The 17,075-nt window shown below is 45.3% G+C and overlaps 1 protein-coding gene across 5 annotated transcripts in view; it reads right to left on the reverse strand.

The window, feature by feature from the left end:
- EFR3B (EFR3 homolog B) overlaps positions 1 to 17,075 on the reverse strand; it is a 115,392-nt gene that overhangs the window by 48,748 nt on the left and 49,569 nt on the right. For 2 of the 5 annotated variants that reach the window (XM_019021314.4, XM_004028935.5), the window contains exons 3-4: positions 15,727 to 15,854; positions 5,072 to 5,222 (exon numbers count right to left, since the gene is read on the reverse strand). In XM_019021314.4, the coding sequence (XP_018876859.1) occupies positions 5,072 to 5,222; positions 15,727 to 15,854 (279 nt within the window). Of the gene's footprint in view, positions 1 to 5,071; positions 5,223 to 15,726; positions 15,855 to 17,075 lie in introns of those variants that run through there. The other 3 variants (XM_055377562.2, XM_055377564.1, XM_055377563.2) reach the window with 3 other exon arrangements.

The following is a 17,075-nucleotide window of genomic DNA, read 5'->3' on the forward strand; positions in this document are numbered from 1 at the left end:
ACGAAACGAGGAGACCCAGGGAGGTGAGATCTCGTGAAGGGCAGGGGAGCAAGGAAGCAAGATGGGGGGGGAACAGGGTGCTGCACAGCCTGAGTCACAAGGAGGGACGTCTCCAGGATCCCCATGACCCTGGCCTGCCACAGGGGAGCCGCCCTCCCCCCGACCCGCTGGGTGACTCGCTTTGCACCAGCCTCCGAGTGGGCTTGGTTTGAGGTTGTGGCACAGTAAAAGCAAAAATGCCTGTGTGCCATTGACTCTGGGTTACTCAGAGTACAACTTCTAAAAAAATTGAAGTAAAATTCACATAACATAAAATTAGCCATTTTAAAGTGCCCAATTCAGCGGCATTTAATCCATTCACAATGTTTTGCAACCAAAACATTTTCCTCACCCCAAAAGGAAACCCTATACCCACTCAGCAGTCCCTCCCCATTCCTCTCTCCCCCTTCACCTGGCAAACACAAATCTACTTCCTGTCTCTACAGATTTACCTAACTGAATATCTCATATAAATGGGACGATAAATAGGTGACCTTTTTGGTTGTTTCTACCTTTCAGCTCTTGTGAATAGTGTTGCTATGAACAATTGTGTACAACTATTTGTTTGAGAACCTGTTGTTAATTATTTTGGGTATATACCCGGCAGAATTGCTGGGCCGTATAATTCCATATGTTGAACTTTTCGAGGAAGCACCAAACTATTTTCCATAGGCGCTGCACCATTTTACATTTCCACCAGCAAGTATGATGGTTCCGGTTTCCACACATCCTTGCAAACATTTCCCATCTTCTGTGTGTGGGACTGTGTTTTTAATTGCCATCTTAGGGGGTGTGAGGTGGTGTCTTGTTGTGGTTTTGATTTGTATTTCCTTAATGACTAGCGAGTTAAGGATCTTTTCATGTGCTTCTTGCCATTTGTATATCTTTTTTGTGAAAATATCTATGAGAGTTCTTTGCCCGTTTTTAATTAGGTTTTTTTGTTGTTGTTAAGTCTTAAGAATTATTTGCATATTCTGGTTATTGAACCCTTATTAGATATATGATTGGTAAATATTTTCTCCCTTTCAGTGGGTTATCTTTTTACTGTCTGATTGTGTCCTTTGGTGCATACAAGTTTTAATTTTAATTTAATTTAATTTTTTATTTTTTTTGAGACAGTCTTACTTTGTCATCCAGGCTGGAGTGCAGTGGAGCGATCTCAGCTCACTGCAACCTTCGCCTCCTGGGTTCAAGCAATTCTCCCACCTCAGCCTCCCAAGTAGCTGGGATTACAGCTCCCAAGTAGCACCACCACACCCCGGCTGAATTTTGTATTTTTAGTAGAGATGGGGTTTCATAATGTTGGCCAGGCTGGTCTGGAACTCCTGACCTCAAGCGATCCACCCACCTCGGCCTCCCAAAGTGCTGGGATTATAAGCATAAGCCACTGCGCCCAGACAAAGTTTTAAATTTTGATGAAGTCCAATTTATCTATGTTGTTTCTATAATTGCTTTTGCTTTTGATATCGTATCTAAGAATCCATTGCCAAGTCCAAGATCATAAAGACTTATCCCTATAGTTTCTTCTAAGAGTCTTATAGTTTTAGCTCTTACATTTAGGGCTTTGATCTATTTTGAGTTAATTTTTGTGTGTGGTGTGAAATAGAAGTGAAAGTATAAACTTTCAATCTATGAATCTTCATAATATTTTACCGTTTGTATCACTAGGCTAATATATTAGATTGTTTATATAGAGGATCTTGGCATCATCAGATTTAATATTTTTAGTTTATCATTAGTAAGTGCCCTTAAAAAATCAGGACATGTGGTGATTGACACTGTCCCCAAGACATGCATCTGGACCCAAGACATGCATCTGGACCCATCATGCAATGAGGCAGGTGTGCAGAAGTGAATCCCCAGTGAGTAAGGAGCTTAGCTGGCCCTGACTCCCCCACCTTCTCCTGGCGTTTCCAGTCCTTCATCATGATCCAAAGCCCAGGTATTCTCATTAAGGGCTGGAAAGCATCACTTAAATTTTCGCTGGACACGGTGGCTCACACCTGTAATCCCAGCACTTTGGGAGGCCGAGGCAGGTGGATCACTTGAGGTCAAGAGTTTGAGAAGAGCCTGGCCAACATGGTGAAACCCCATCTCTACTAAAAATACAAAAACTAGCCAGGCATGGTGGTGCACGCCTGTAATCCCAGCTATTTGGGAGGCTGAGGCCTTGAACCCGGGAGGCGGAGGTTGCAGTGAGCCAAGATGGCACCACTGCACTCCAGACTGGGCAACAGAGGGAGACCCCATCTCAAAAATAAAAATAAAATAAAAAATGAAGAACAAGAAGAAAGTAAAAAAAAAAAAAAGCTCACTTAAATTTTTAAAGTTGTACTTTACTGCATGTAATGTACAGGAGTGGTATTAGCAAATTTGGATTTTGTGACAAGTCTCTGGACAACTTCATCCTTGGGGTAATCAAGCACAAGCTGTATGAATATCTATCTGGAATGAGGGAAGCAAGGGAGGGATATGGAGAGGGAGAGAAGAAAGAAAGAGTAAAAGAAGGAAAGGAGGGAAGGAATCCTATACAGGCTTAAGACTAGAATGGGTCAGTAGTTCCCAGACCTAAATGGCATCACATGGGAAGCAAAAATATGGAGACTCCCAGGTCTCCTCTCCAGAGATGCGGGCCTGGTTGTCTGGTTGAGCCCTGGGAATCGGTAGGTTTCCAAAGCTCATTGGTCTGAGTTGGGGACCTTGAAGGGGGTATGGTTTCTGAAGAGACATTCTACAGAGGGGAGATTTGTGCTATGCCAATTCAGGGAGCAAAACCAGGTCTGAGGGAAAAGCTACAGGGAGGCAGAGTGGGCTCAGGTTGAGGCTTTTTCTTGACTTCTCACCCACAAGGCCGGGGGCTGCCTTGTGATAGACTAAGTCTGGTCATGGGGGCTATCTGCACAGAGGCTGGGTGCCACACTTTGGAATCAAGGGCCCAGTGAGGGGCTTCTGACCTTGCCACCCTCCAGATTCTAGGGAGAATATTAATAGATGCACAGGGGCCGAAAGAATCACTGTCTAAAGCCAGCGCTCTAGCTGTGTGAGCACAGACAAATCATCTCACTTCTTGGGGTCCCATCTCTACACTGAGAAATCCAACAAAATGAGGGGTTACAATGAGCTTGATTCATTTTGCTTTTGCTTCCTTTTTCTCCTTCCCTTTCTTTTGATTTCCTGGCAGCAAAACCTTTCATCCAAATAAAATGCTGCAAACTTCCATACAAACAATGGAAAGGACCGGGCGTGGTAGCTCACACCTGTAATCTCAGCACTTTGGGAGGCCAAGGCAGGTGGATCACTTGAGGTCAGGAGTTCGAGACCAGCCTGGCCAACACAGCGAAACCCTGTCTCTACCAAAAATACAAAAATTAACTGGGGCCAGACACTGTAGCTCACGCCTGTAATCCCAGCACTTTGGGAGGCCGAGGCAGGCGGATCACTTGACATCAGGAGTTCGAGACCAGCCTGACCAACATGGTGAAACCCTGTCTCCCTTAGTTGGGTGTGGTGGCAGGCGCCTATAATCCCAGTTACTCGGGAGGCTTTGGCAGGAGAATCACTTGAACCTGGGAGGTGGAGGTTGCAGTGAGCCAAGATTGTGCCACTGCACTCCAGCCTGGGTGACAGAGCGAGGCTCAGTCTAAAAAAATAAAATAAAATAAAATAATAAAAATTCAGGTTGGAAGGCTAAGGGGCAAACCTTAAACTTTTGTGATACCTGCAGATAGATAAAAGCTTCACTTAAGATCTGTAAAATAGTTGTATCTAAGCTGCATGAAGACCTGGAGCTTAAAGTATGTCCGAAAGGGGAAGGAATGGGAGAGACAGCAAGATATTAAAGACAACCAGGGCGTGGGAGTATGTTTAAATGCACACAAGAAGCAGGGAGTTTCTGACATATCTGATAGCTCTTCTCTAACAAAATCATACTCTCCCACGACCGCAGCCATTTGCACTGAGACCAGCATTTGCTTGGAGGACTAACAGAGACCAAGATGAACCTACTCATGGTACTGATGAAAAGACTGAGGCCCATAAAAGGTAACCTGCTCAACGCTTCACAGCGAGGGAAGGGCAGAACTAAGCCAGAAGCCCTGTGTCCTGCTTCCCCGTGGTCTTTCCACTGATCTGGTACCTTTGTCCTGGGGACATCACTTTACTCTATCTTTGAAAGAGGCATAACCTGGACAGCTTTCAAGATATGCCCCCATAGCGTGCTGAGTGGTGAGGGCCCTGGGTTCTTCCTGCCCTCAAAAGAGAGTCTCTGTTTCCATCGATTTTTATATCTATTGGGGTCCCCACTTAAAATTATTTGAGGGGAAAAATTCTATTAGTAAAAACAGTTTGGAGATCATCAATCTAACGCTAAACACATTAGATGGTGTTAATGGTTGCACAACTTTGTGAATACACTAAAACCACATTTTTTGTTGTTGTTTGTTTGTTTTTTGAGATGGAGTCTCTGTCACCCAGGTTGGAGTGCAGTGGCATGATCTCGACTCACCGCAACCTCTGCTTCCTGGGTTCAAGTGATTTTCCTGCCTCAGCCTCCCAAGTAGCTGGGATCAGATTACAGGTGTGTGCCATGACATCCGGCTAATTTTTGTTTTTGTTTTTTTTTTTTTTGTATTTTTAGTAGAGATGGGGTTTTGCCACGTTGGCCAGGCTGGTCTCAAACTCCTTACCTCAAGTGATCCACCTGCCTTGGTCTCCCAAAGTGCTGGTATTACAAGTGTGAGCCACTGTGCCTGGCCACCACGGGGTTTAAAATGGGATGCTTGAAAGTGGTGAATTTTATTTTTAAAAATTATTTTATTATATATCTATATAAATTATATATTTGTTTAAATTAAAAAATGAAAGGGCCCTTTGTTCACACAAAGGGAGACCCTAAAACAAGCAGTGTGTCACACTTAGGGTTGGGAACCAAGAAGGAACAGAACATGACAGTGCCGACCCCGAGGTCTCCCTCTCCCCTGCCACCCCCCAGGATGCGGCTGGGAGACCTGGAGCCCCCGGGGCCGCTCCTTACCGAGTTGGTGCCGAGGATCTGCAGGTTGGGTTTCTCTGACTCCAGCAGCTTGGCCACCATCTTGAGGAAGCTCTCCACGAAGAGGTTGATGCTCTGGCAGTGGCAGGCCATGAGCAGCTGGTCCAAAGCCTCCATAGCAATGCACACGTACCTGGGGAGGGCAGCACATGCCGTCACTGGCCGCGCCCCTGCCACCCCATGGCCCAACCAGGGCATGCAAGGTGTCAGTGTGGTGACCTGGGCAATGCAGCATCCGGGTAATGAGGCTCCCCCACAGGCTGCCAACGTCTGGATAGCCTTTCCAACAAGTGTCTGCTCCAGCCCAGAACTGAGTCAGAATGAATTAGGGCTGGAAGGAAGCCTAGAGACCAACTCATCCAGCCCCTCCTTTTACAGATTAAGAACAGGACGATGGATGAGATAGAGCATTTCATGAGTCAACACAAAGAGCAAGATTGATGCTCACAATAGCAAACTCTAAGTCTAAACTCTATGAGGTCGGGGAATTATCCAATACAAGTCAAGAAGTATTTATTGAGTGCCCACTGTGGAAAGGCTCTGTCCTAGACAGCGCAGGGGGTGTAAGGATGAAGAAGGCAGTCATTCAACTTAATGAGCTGAGATAAATACATAGATATTCCTTTAAAGAGAAAATAAATCCTACAAGAAAATCATGCATGATGGCCCATGAGGTTTCCAAGGATGGAGAGAGATGGCTCGAGTGGGGAGGAAGTCAAGATCTTTATGAAGAATCTGAGACAGGCCTGAGGACCAGCTTTAAGGAATAGAAAATTTGCAGGTATTGTGTTTGAAAGCCTCAGAAGTTCCATGATAAAGTACTATGCAAGCAATATGGTTGGCAGCATTACTATGTTTGGATGATACTTCTTACTTAGGGAATAAGACAGACAAGATGGACACAGAATAATTTTTTTTTCCTCCTTATGAGGAATGTTCCCTATGTTAACTAAGTCTTTAAAGTACTTAAACAATTCCTCTGAAGTCTAAAGCCTGAGTGAACAACTTCGGAAACTAGGAATACACAACATCCAATAGCAAAGAGCCAAGTCCTCTCACTAGATGACTGACAACTAGTATGGTTTGGCTGTGCGTCCCCACCTGAATCTCACCTTGAATTGTAATAATCCCCACGTGTCAAGGGGGGCACCAGGTGGAGAGAATTGAATCATGGGGGTGGTTTTCCCCATACTGTTCTTGTGATAGTGTGTTCTCATGAGATCTGATGGTTTTATAAGGGGCTTCTCCCTTCGCTCAGCTCTCATTCTCTCCCCTGCTGCCATGTGAAGAGGTGACTTTCGCTATGATTGTAAGTTTCCTGAGGCCTCCCCAGCCCTGCAGAACTGTGTGAGTCAATTAAACCTCTTTTCTTTATAAATTACCCAGTCTTGGGTATTTCTTCATAGCAGCATGAGAATGGACTAATATAATGAAATAAAATGTCAACCTGAAGTCTAATAACCTCTATCCTCGATTCACAATTCTACTCTCAGGAGAAGCAAAAAAGAGGGCCGTGCCATCTCCTACCTCCAGCTCCTCAACCCCTGAAGATAACAATCTCATTTGTTATTCTTGCTGTTCTCTCCTCTGTGCTAAATATACCCAAGCTCTCCCAAACTAGCCTTCACAGGACAACCCAATTATCTTAGTCGTCTTCTTCAATGCTTCTCATAAATCCCAAGAAAAATGCCAAGAATCAAATTCCTAATGAGAAGGAGAAAGGCACCTCTAAGCTCAAACTCCAAATTTGTTCCAAGAGTATGACATAACTAGTAATGTCTACATCATAAAACATACATCCTTCACTTACAAAGCATTTACATTCTAAACAAAGAGAGGTTTTGTTTTTTGTTTTTGTTTTGTTTTGTTTTGAACTTCTAACAAGGAAGCTGCTGCAAACCTTTCAGAAATTATTCTGGTTAAAATCTTTACAGTTTCGGAGTTAAGTTTCCCGGGCAGAATGCTAGATGTCTCCCCTAAAATATGTCCCTTTGCCTTTCCCTAGAAATTCAGAATTTTAGCTGTGCATGTGGCTGCTCATTTGGGACTCCATTTCCCAGTCTCCCTTGCTGTGAGGTGAGACCACATGACTAAAACATTGCCATTAAAATGAGGGGAAGTGGCCAGGGCATGGTGGCTCACACCTGGAATCCCAACACTTTGGGAAGCTGAGGTGGGCAGATTGCTTGAGCCAGGAGTTCAAGACAGCCTGGGCAACATGGCGAGACCCCTTCTTTATGATAAATGCAAAAATTAGCCAGGCGTGGTGGTGTATGCCTGTAATCCCAGCTACTCAAAGGCTGAAGTGGGAGGATCGCTTGAGCCTGAGAGGTCGAGGCTGCAGTGAGCCATGATTGAGCCACTGTACTCCAGCCTGGGGGACAGGGTGAGATCTTGTCTCAAAAATAAACAAACATATAAATTAATTAATTAAGAGAAAGTGATGTGAACAACATCAGCATCTGTTGATTATAAGACATGACTGCCCTCTGTGTCCTTTCTCTTTCCCTCTTCCTACCAGCTGGGAAGTGGAAACAACTGGAGACCCAGAGAGGAAAGCCATGTGCTGAAGATCCCTGAATGACCTCATGGAGCAGAGCCCACTGGCCCACTCCAGACTGATGTGAAAGAGAGGAAAAGCACTTCCATATTGCTGGAGCCACTGTCTTTTGAGTTTCTTTATACTCTAAATAGCACAAGCACCTAATAATCAGGTTTGGGAGTGCTTTAGAAACCTGATGGCACAAATAAAGGTGAATTCTGAGCAATCCAAAGCAAACCAAGTGACTGACCTCATTGGAAAGGGAAGTTAGAGCTAGAAATGTTTCCTATCCTTCTAGATGGGAGACCATTGCAAGGCTTCATGGACTCAGAGTTTGGACTCATGTGCCCATTGCAGGATGGTGATCCTTCTACTTGTAATGTCAAATCATGTGGAATAGAAAAGTACCTCCTGACACAAAGAAAATACAGGGGAGGCCGGGCGCTGTGGCTCACGCCTGTAATCCCAGCACTTTGGGAGGCCGAGGCAGGGGGATCACGAGGTCAGGAGATTGAGACCATCCTGGCTAACACAGTGAAACACCATCTCTACTAAAAATACAAAAAATTAGCCGGGTGCGGTGGCAGGTGCCTGTAGTTCCAGCTACTCGGGAGGCTGAGGCAGGAGAATGGTGTGAACTCAGGAGGCAGAGCTTGCAGTGAGCCGAGATAGCGCCACTGCACTCCGGCCTGGGCAAAAGAGTGAGACTCCGTTTCAAAAAAAAGAAAATACAGGGGAGGTAAAGTAAGCAGAAAACTGTAAAGCCTAATGGGGTGCCCAGGAATCAGGTCAATGTTCCCTAAGTCAAAATAAAGTAGCAAAAGGCCTCTCTTACAAGATTGCAGCAAAGCTGCCACCACGGGATTTTAAAATGTTAAAGGTGCCCAAAACTCTAAAGTCAGGTTCACATGTCGTAAATGTAATAAAGGATGAATTAAAAGATTCGTTCTTCTTTATGTCTTGACCTAAATCATATCCATCATTGAATGTTAGGCAGATATTTAAAAAAAAAAATTTTTTTTTTGAGACGGAGTTTTGCTCTCGTTGCTTAGGCTGGAGTGCAATGGCGCAATCTCGGCTCACTACAACCTCTGCCTCCCAGGTCCAAGCGATTCTCCTGCCTTAGCCTCCTAGGTAGCTGGGATTACAGGCGCCCACCACCATGCCTGGCTAATTTTTTGTATTTTTTGTAGAGATGGGGTTTCACCATGTTGACCAGGCTGGTCTTGAACTCCTGACCTCAGGTGACCCACCCACCTCGGCCTCCCAAAGTGCTGGGATTACAGGTGTGAGCCACTGCACCCAGCCTATTTAAAAATTCTTGATTAGCTAGTCTTCATCTTTTTTTTTTTTTTTAAACAAAGTTTGGGTGAACAAAAAGCACAGGGAGGATGACTATAGGACAATTTCAGGACCTCTTTCAAGGCTACAACTCAAGGCTCCATGATACCTCCTGGGACAGCTACCCAGTTTCAGATATTGCACAGTCAGACTGCCTCAGACATGAGCTAGCTTTGCAAATCCAAACATAAAAAAAAATTAACAGCAGTCATGACTTCTAAATTTTTTTTAAGACATCAGCTATTTCTTACGTACCTTTGAGCTAACTTCTATACCAAGCAACCAGAAAATCAAACAGCCTTTAAATGCTGAAATTTTCTTTTCCACTTTTATAAAATGTTTATTTCTTTTATCTAGAATAGCCGCGTCAACTATTATTAAATGATTCTTTAATGATATTAAATAAAAGTATTATCGAATAGTTGTCTCTGGGCCCACCCACATACGGATCAAGGTGTGCTCTATCCACAGAATGTCTTTCAAATACAAAGGCAGCCTTGGCTCTTTGAGCTCCTCTGGTGAATGGGAGCCATGCCTACCATTCCTCCTTGCTCCCAGGACAGCCATTCCTGGCTCTGCAGCCTCGCCCTTCAGAGACCATCACAATCACCATCCAGGAAACCTGCTGTGCCTTGCAGACCCAGTCCCAGCATGTTTCAGGTCCACTGTGTAGAGACTGAATTCTGCAGGGTTTGGGAAGCAGACTGGGCTGGAGCCCTTCCAAAGCGGACAGGCTTTCCCTGCAGAGAGACCTGGACACCTTCAGGCAGCCAAGCATGGCGGGTAGGAAATGAGGGCAGGCAGCATGGGATTCTCTTCCCTTACGAATCATCCCAGCGTCCTTCTGTATGAAGGGATCTGCAGCATTTCACCATTATTACAGTGTTTACATGACGTAAAGGAAGGGGTGGGGTTGGGCAAGAGAAGAAACCCAAGGCCTCGCGAGCCCCAGGGCTTAGATTACTGCTTTTCCTCTTCCTGAAAAAAATTCCAGAAATTCCTGATATGGAAAAACCATCCTTTGCAACAGAAAAAAAAAAAAAAAAAAAAAAAAAAATTGGCTACTTACCAGGAGTGGAAAGTGGAAAATTTCCATTTTGGTAGAAGGTGAAAATTATGGTAGAAGTGAAACTGAAAAGTAAAGAAGTATAAGGCCCAGTTCTTCGAACACATGATCCTTTGTTCCTCCTCTCTGATCCCAATAGTAAGGACAGAATGTTTATAATTATGAACTTGAGCTTTTCAAAGCATCTTACATAATTCGAAGTCAATGGGACCTTGGAAGCCCCGAGTCTAATGCTCTCCATGTTTGTGCTATTTTATTGTAATCTTCTCGAGTGTGTCTAATCTGTTACACACTCAAAAGGAATAGAGCCTGGGATCCCCAGGTCAGAAGATTACTACCAGCAGAGATCTGATCTGGGGCGGGTGTCCTGGAAGGGGTACAAGGTCATAACAGGTCTGAGAATCTGAACTGGCCTAAGAAAGGAGGAGTGGCGAGTAAAGTCTGGGAACCAGGCTTAGTTGGAGAGGAAAGGCAGATACAGGGTCAGGGATTAGGGTCAGCAGGCAGGATGAGGGAGGCAGCTTTAGTAGGGCCAGTCATTTGCGCAAGAATCGCTCAAGAGCAGTGGCCTGGACGAAGAACCTCTTGTTCCAGGCAGTTTGAGTGCATTTGGTCAGCCCACTCCTAGACAGAATCTTCTGGGTTTTAAGAGTCCAGAAGTAGGGATAGAGGGCTGACCTCAGCTAAGGAAGGGAGGGATGACCCTCCTCATCTAGTAGGGGTCTGCGGTATCCCTATCTCAAGGTCAGCCATCCTCCAGTCAGGTTCAGGGTCCTTCTGGTGAATGTGTATCTCTTAGGAGTGCCGCTGGGTCAGCTCCAGAGCCAGGGTCCTCAGATTAGAGAAGCTCAACTCTCTGGCATGGCCATCTCCATCCGCCAGGGCTTGGTCCTGGCTGGGTGAGAGCTCCAGGCACTGGGGATCCTGATGGCGTCTTATATGGCATTCTGCACCCATCAATGCTCAGGGGTCACTGTCGACTGAGCGAGTCTTACCCAGCACTGCTGTTCCCTCCCCTGCTCTCCCTTAGTTTCTAGGGGACGTACTCGCATTGGAGTTGAACTGGAAGGGAAATGTAAAGAGAAGGGAAAATAGAAGGACTGCTCGGTTTTTGCTGCTCTGCACATCACTGCCCATCATATTGCATGCCCATGAACGATGCCTTGAAATTCACATCTCATCCTCTCTCTCCCCACACTGGGCTGCCCACCGCCATCCCCATGCTAAACACCTATGAGCCAGAGTCCACACACAACTGAAATGGGGTGACAATGTGGGGAGGCAGTGGGGCAGATGAGGGTGGTTCTGCCCCTGGGTCCAGCATCCAAGGTTCATGTCCATATGGTCAAACCCCAAATACAGACACCTGCATCACAGCAGGGAGACCCAGCCTCTCACCCTGTCTGCATGAGAATATTTTACTCTTCCAAAGCTGCCAGCAGTGACAAGGAAGATAATGATGATGTATGTGGCGTTGGGTACGGAAAGACAGGGAGGGCAAAGAAAGAATAAGAGATCAAATCTAACAGATTTTTCTTCTCCAAATGTTTAGGAACAAAGCCCTCAGTGAGGCCTTCAGGTTTTAAATACTTAGAGGCTACAATGGCTATTTTTAACAGAATGGTACTAAATTTTAATTGCAGTTGTAAGGGCAGCAGAATGATTCTAAGTGGCTCTTCTGACTCTAGGACATTTTTTTACTGAGAGAACCATCACTGCAGAGACAGCCAGTGAAATTAGTATTAAATGTTTAATATTGGAGCTAGCATATTAGTTTTAGGTTCAACCTAGGATCAAGTCATTTTTACTTGCTTGAGTATAATTTACAATATGTCAAGGCCCTTAATATAATCAGCATGCACAGTAGATTTGCTTTTATTCAGGATGTAACCTCATTTTATTATATAAAATGATCACAGAAACATATTGGTTTGGATCCTGCTTTTTACACCAGGGGTGGCTTGATTTAAGATTTGCTGGTGAGGCCTGTGCTTTCTAGACCTCTCCACCCCATCAGCACCATGCACATTTCACTGTAGTTCAAGACCAGCTCCGTCTTCTCCTGCCAGGAGGAAGGGGCCTTGGACGGCAGTGGGGCTGATGGGCAGCTGCAGGGGGAGGCCCATCAAAGAGGTCAAAGTGAGAGAGAACACCAGAAAGACCCACAGAGCCAGCCGGGTGGTCAGCAGTTCATGTGGAGTGGGTCTACGGCAGGTGTGGTGGGGGTGGTGGGCTTGGCTGGGTTACAGGCAGGTTGTGGAAGACCCCAGAAGTCAAGCTGAGGATGCTGGATTTTTTCTCAAAGAGCTAGGAAAGCGCAGCTTGGGGTCTGTGTGTTGAAGATCATACATAGCAGTATTAACCCAGAAGGACCAAAGCAGGAAAGACAGGGAGCAGGGAGACTATGTCCAAGGCTACTGCCATCATCTGAACGAAAAGAGAAGACCCTGGACCAGGAGAAAGGCTAGAGTAGATGAAAGTAGAGGATGGCTATAAAAGACTCCATGGAGGCCAGGCGCGGTGGCTCCCGCCTGTCATCCCAGCATTTTGGGAGGCTGAGGCAGGTGGATCACGAGGTCAGAAGTTCGAGACCAGCCTAACCAACATGGTGAAACACCATCTCTATTAAAAACACAAAAATTAGCCAGGTGTGGTGGCATGTGCCTGTAGTCCCAGCTATTCAGGAGGCTGAGGCAGGAGAATCGCTTGAACCCAGGAGGCAGAGGTTGCAGTGAGCCAAGATCACACCAATGCACTCCAGCCTGGGCAACAGACTGAGACTCCATCTCAAAAAAAAAAAGACTCATGGGGAATGGAACCAACAGGACTGAGAACCGCTGCCTGAATCCACCCAACTCTCAGGTCCATGAGCAACGCCACCAGGAATATCTGAGTGTTCTCCTGACATTCAGTCTCTGAATTGTAGCATGATGGTTGGGGAGCAAACACAACGTGCTCTGCAGTTCATGTTTTTTATTGTGGAAGTAACACATCCACATAAAGAATATTTAGGAAAAACGTAGAAAAAATAGATACGAAACAAAACAAAACCAAAAAACCCCAGCCCCACTGTTCATAAAATGAATACTCCTAACATATTGGTACGTTCTTTTTTGTTGTTGTTGTTGTTGAGACAGGGTCTCTCTCTGTTGCCCAGGCTGGAGTGCAGTGGTGTGATCTCAGCTCACTGCAACCTCTGCCTCCTGGGTTCAAGCGATTACCCCATCTTAGCCTCCTGAGTAGCTGGGGCTATAGGTGCATGCCCCCACACCCAGCTAATTTTTGTATTTTTGATAGAGATGAGGTTTCACCATGTTGACCAGGCTGGTCTTGAATTCCTGACCTCAAGTGATCCACCCACCTCAGCCTCCCAAAGTGCTGGGATTACAGGCATGAGCCACCACACCTGGCCAGTATGTTCGTTTTACTGTATTTTCCAGCCATTGAGATTTGTTGTTGTTGTTGATTTTTTAACTTGATTGCAAATACTGTCTACATAATTATGGATTCTGGTTTTCATTTACTTAAAGCATTTTTCAAATTACATGGAAAGTATCTTTATAAACACAATTTTTATTGACTAGATAACATTTTATCAAATGACATACACCATAATTCACTGAAATATTCTCCTCCGACTGGACATTTTACTTCTACTTTTTCATTATTATAAATAACAAGATAACGAACATCTCTGTGTGTGAAGGTAGACTGTATTTAAGATTGATTCCTTGGGGCCTGGCGCAGTAGCTCATGCCTGTAATCCCAACACTTTGGCAGGCTGAGGCGGGAGGATTGCTTGAGCCTGGGAGTTCCAGACCAGGCTGGGCAACATGGTGAAACTCCATTTCTACAAAAAATACAAAAAATAAGCCAGGCATGGTAGCACTTGCCTGTAGTCCCAGTTATATGGGAGGCTGAGGTGGGAGGACGTCTTGAGCCCAGGAGGCTGAGGCTGCAGTGAGCCAAGATCATGCCACTGCACTCCAGTCTGGGTAACACAGCAAGACCTTGTCTTAAAAATAATAATAATAATAAATAAATAATAAAAAATTTGATTCTTTGGGATCAACAAATAGAAATGGAATTACTGAGTGAAAGGGCATAAGTGTTTTTAAAGCTCTTGACACATTATTTCAAAATTACTTTCTAGAGAGTTTCAACCAATTTGTACTCTTTCTAGAAAAGAATGAAAATGCTTCCTGTTTTGCCATCTATTGGTTAATACTGGAAATTATATTTCCTTTGTGATGAATTTAGTAAGTTAGCATCTTAGTACTTCAGTATGCACCTTTGATCACAAGTCTGTTGAGTGTCATCCCACGTGTGTGGCAAGCTCTCTCTCCTCTCCTGTAAGTCGCTTGTTTGTGGCTCTTGCCTCAAACCTCTTAGTGTCTCAGTTTCTCCACTCCACCCACTATTTGGTATGAGCTGCTAATATATAAGTTTGAATCCTTTGTCTTAATTTTCGAATATACTTTTTTGTTGTTCATCTCTTAAACTTTGAGTGTTTCTTCTTTCTTTTTTTTTTTTTTGAGACAGTCTCAATCTGTCTCCCAGGCTAGAGTGCAGTGGTGCAAACACAGCTCACTGCAGCCTTGACCTCTTGGGCTCAAGCCATCCTCCCACCTCAGCTTTCTGAGTAGCTGGGACTACAGGTGCATACCACCACGCCCAGCTAATTTTTGTTTATTTTTTGTAGAGATGGGCAGTATGCTGTCCAGGCTGGTTTTGAACTCCTGGGCTCAAGTGATCCTCCCACCTCGGCCTCCTAAAGTGCTGGATTATAGGTATGAGCCACCGTGCCTGGTCTGAGTGTTTCTATATTGACATCAAAATATTTAAATTTTTCAACAGTTAAGTCTATTGATCAGTCACTTGCTTTAAGATTTCTTCTCTCTTTAAACATAGAAAGCCCTTCTCTTTCAGAAGATTGATAAATATTTCACCTAAGTGTATTTTTAATGGACAAATTGCCCTTAACTCTGTCTTCTTACTAGAATGTAGATGACTCCTCCTTTGTTTTCAAGACAGTAAGTGGGATAAGGCAGGACAGGTTGGATGAGGATGGTGGTGCAATCATAGCCTTAATTTTTTTAAGGCCCCAGACTGTATGAGGGCTTCTGTAGTGGAAACACAAGACAGAATGGATGCTGGAAGAGGTGCCTGTAGGAAGCCAACACCCTTTTCTTCCCAAACCTCAGCAGCAGCATCACACTAGACCCTGCCTTTGGAAGATCACATGGGATATACTCCTTAGCCCCAGTCCCCAGTTTTCTTGGTCTGTTTGATAATCTATTTCTTTTTTTTTTTCTTTTTTTGAGACAAAATCTTACTCTGAGAGTCACCCAGGTTGGAATGCAGTGGCACAATCATGGTTCCCTGCAGCCTCGACCTTCTGGGCTCAAGTGATCCTTCTGCTTCAGCCCCCCAAGTAGCTGGCACTACAGTTGTGCACCACCACACCTGGCTAATTTTTAAATTTTTTGTAGAGATGGAATCTCACTATGCTGCCCAGGTTAGTCTTGAACTTTTGGCCTCAGTGATCCTCCCACCTTGACCTCCCAAAGTGCTGGGATTACAGGCGTGAGCCACTCTGCCTGGCCATCATTTTCTTAAAAGGACCCTATGTTTAGCCTAACAATATAGTTCCTGACAATCTCTCTCCCTCTCTTCCAAACTACTTACCCATATCGATGGCGACCCACGTCACGGATGAGCCTCTCAGAGAGGTAGGCGCCAATACGATCAAGTTTTTCTGGAGCTGAGAGGGCATAGAAGGTCAGCTTCTCCATGTTGGTCTTCACCAGACCATCCTGTAGGAGAAAACAGCTCGTGCTCACTATGGCCACACTACGGCTAGACGAGTTCAAGTCTAGAGAAAAATAATAATTCGACGGAATCAACATTTACAGAGTGCCCTTTATGGATGTGCCAGAGCACATGTGGGTTTCAGGGACAGGCAGATGATTAAAACATAGTTTTAGTTATAGGCTCACGCCTATAATCCCAGCACTTTGGGAGGCTGAGGTGGGCAGATCATGAGTTTGAGACCGGCCTGGCCAACATGGTGAAACACCTGTCTTTACTAAAAATACAAAAATTAGCCAGGCATGGTGGCGAGTGCCTGTAATCCCAGCTACTCAGGAGGCTGAGGCAGGAGAATTGCTTGAACCCGGGGAGCGGAGGTTGCAGTGAACCAAGATTGCGCCATTGCACTCTAGCCTGGGCGGCAGAGTGAGACTCCGTCTCGGGGGGAGAAAAAGAATTGTAAGTGATACAAACGTATAAAATGTATATATGTGTGTGCATGTGTATGGATATATATACATGAATGTATACATGTATGTGTGTATGGGTGTGTATATATATACCGTGTGTGTGTGTGTAAGTGTGCGTGTGTGTGTGTGTGTGTGTGTAGGAATGGATGATACAGCATCATTAAAAGCCACCCAGGCCGGGTGCGGTGGCTCACGCCTGTAATCCCAGCACTTTGGGAGCCTGAGGTGGGCGGATCACAAGGTCAGGATATCGAGACCATCCTGGCCAACATGGTGAAATCCCGTCTCTGCTAAAAGTATAAAAAATTAGCTGGGCATGGTGGCACGTGCCTGTAATCCCAGCTACTCAGCAGGCTGAGGCAGAAGAATTGCTTAAACCAGGGAGTCAGAGGTTGCAGTGAGCCGAGATCACACCACTGCACCCCAGCCTGGCAACAGAGCAAAACTCCGTCTCAAAAAAAAAAAGCCACCCCAAATTAAAGCATGTTGGATAGCCGGCACCAAGACACACACAGGACGAAGGCAGCTCTGCAGCTCTTAGGGAGCTCTACAAAGGATGCTCCCATCAAGACAAGCCATTGGTTCCCAGAGAGCAAGTCAAGTACATCAGATCCCAATGTTTCCCAGACCACGACCCACAAAGCAGCCTGATGGGTGGAGAGGCGGCTTGGAGGCCAGGCCCTGTGTGTGTGCCCCTAGACACCTGGCAGACACCTGGCAGACACCAGAGAATGGCAGCCAGGGGGAAAGACCTGG

The sequence above is a fragment of the Gorilla gorilla genome, chromosome 12 (assembly GCF_029281585.2).
Source record: "Gorilla gorilla gorilla isolate KB3781 chromosome 12, NHGRI_mGorGor1-v2.1_pri, whole genome shotgun sequence".
Classification (NCBI taxonomy): Eukaryota; Metazoa; Chordata; class Mammalia; order Primates; family Hominidae; genus Gorilla; species Gorilla gorilla.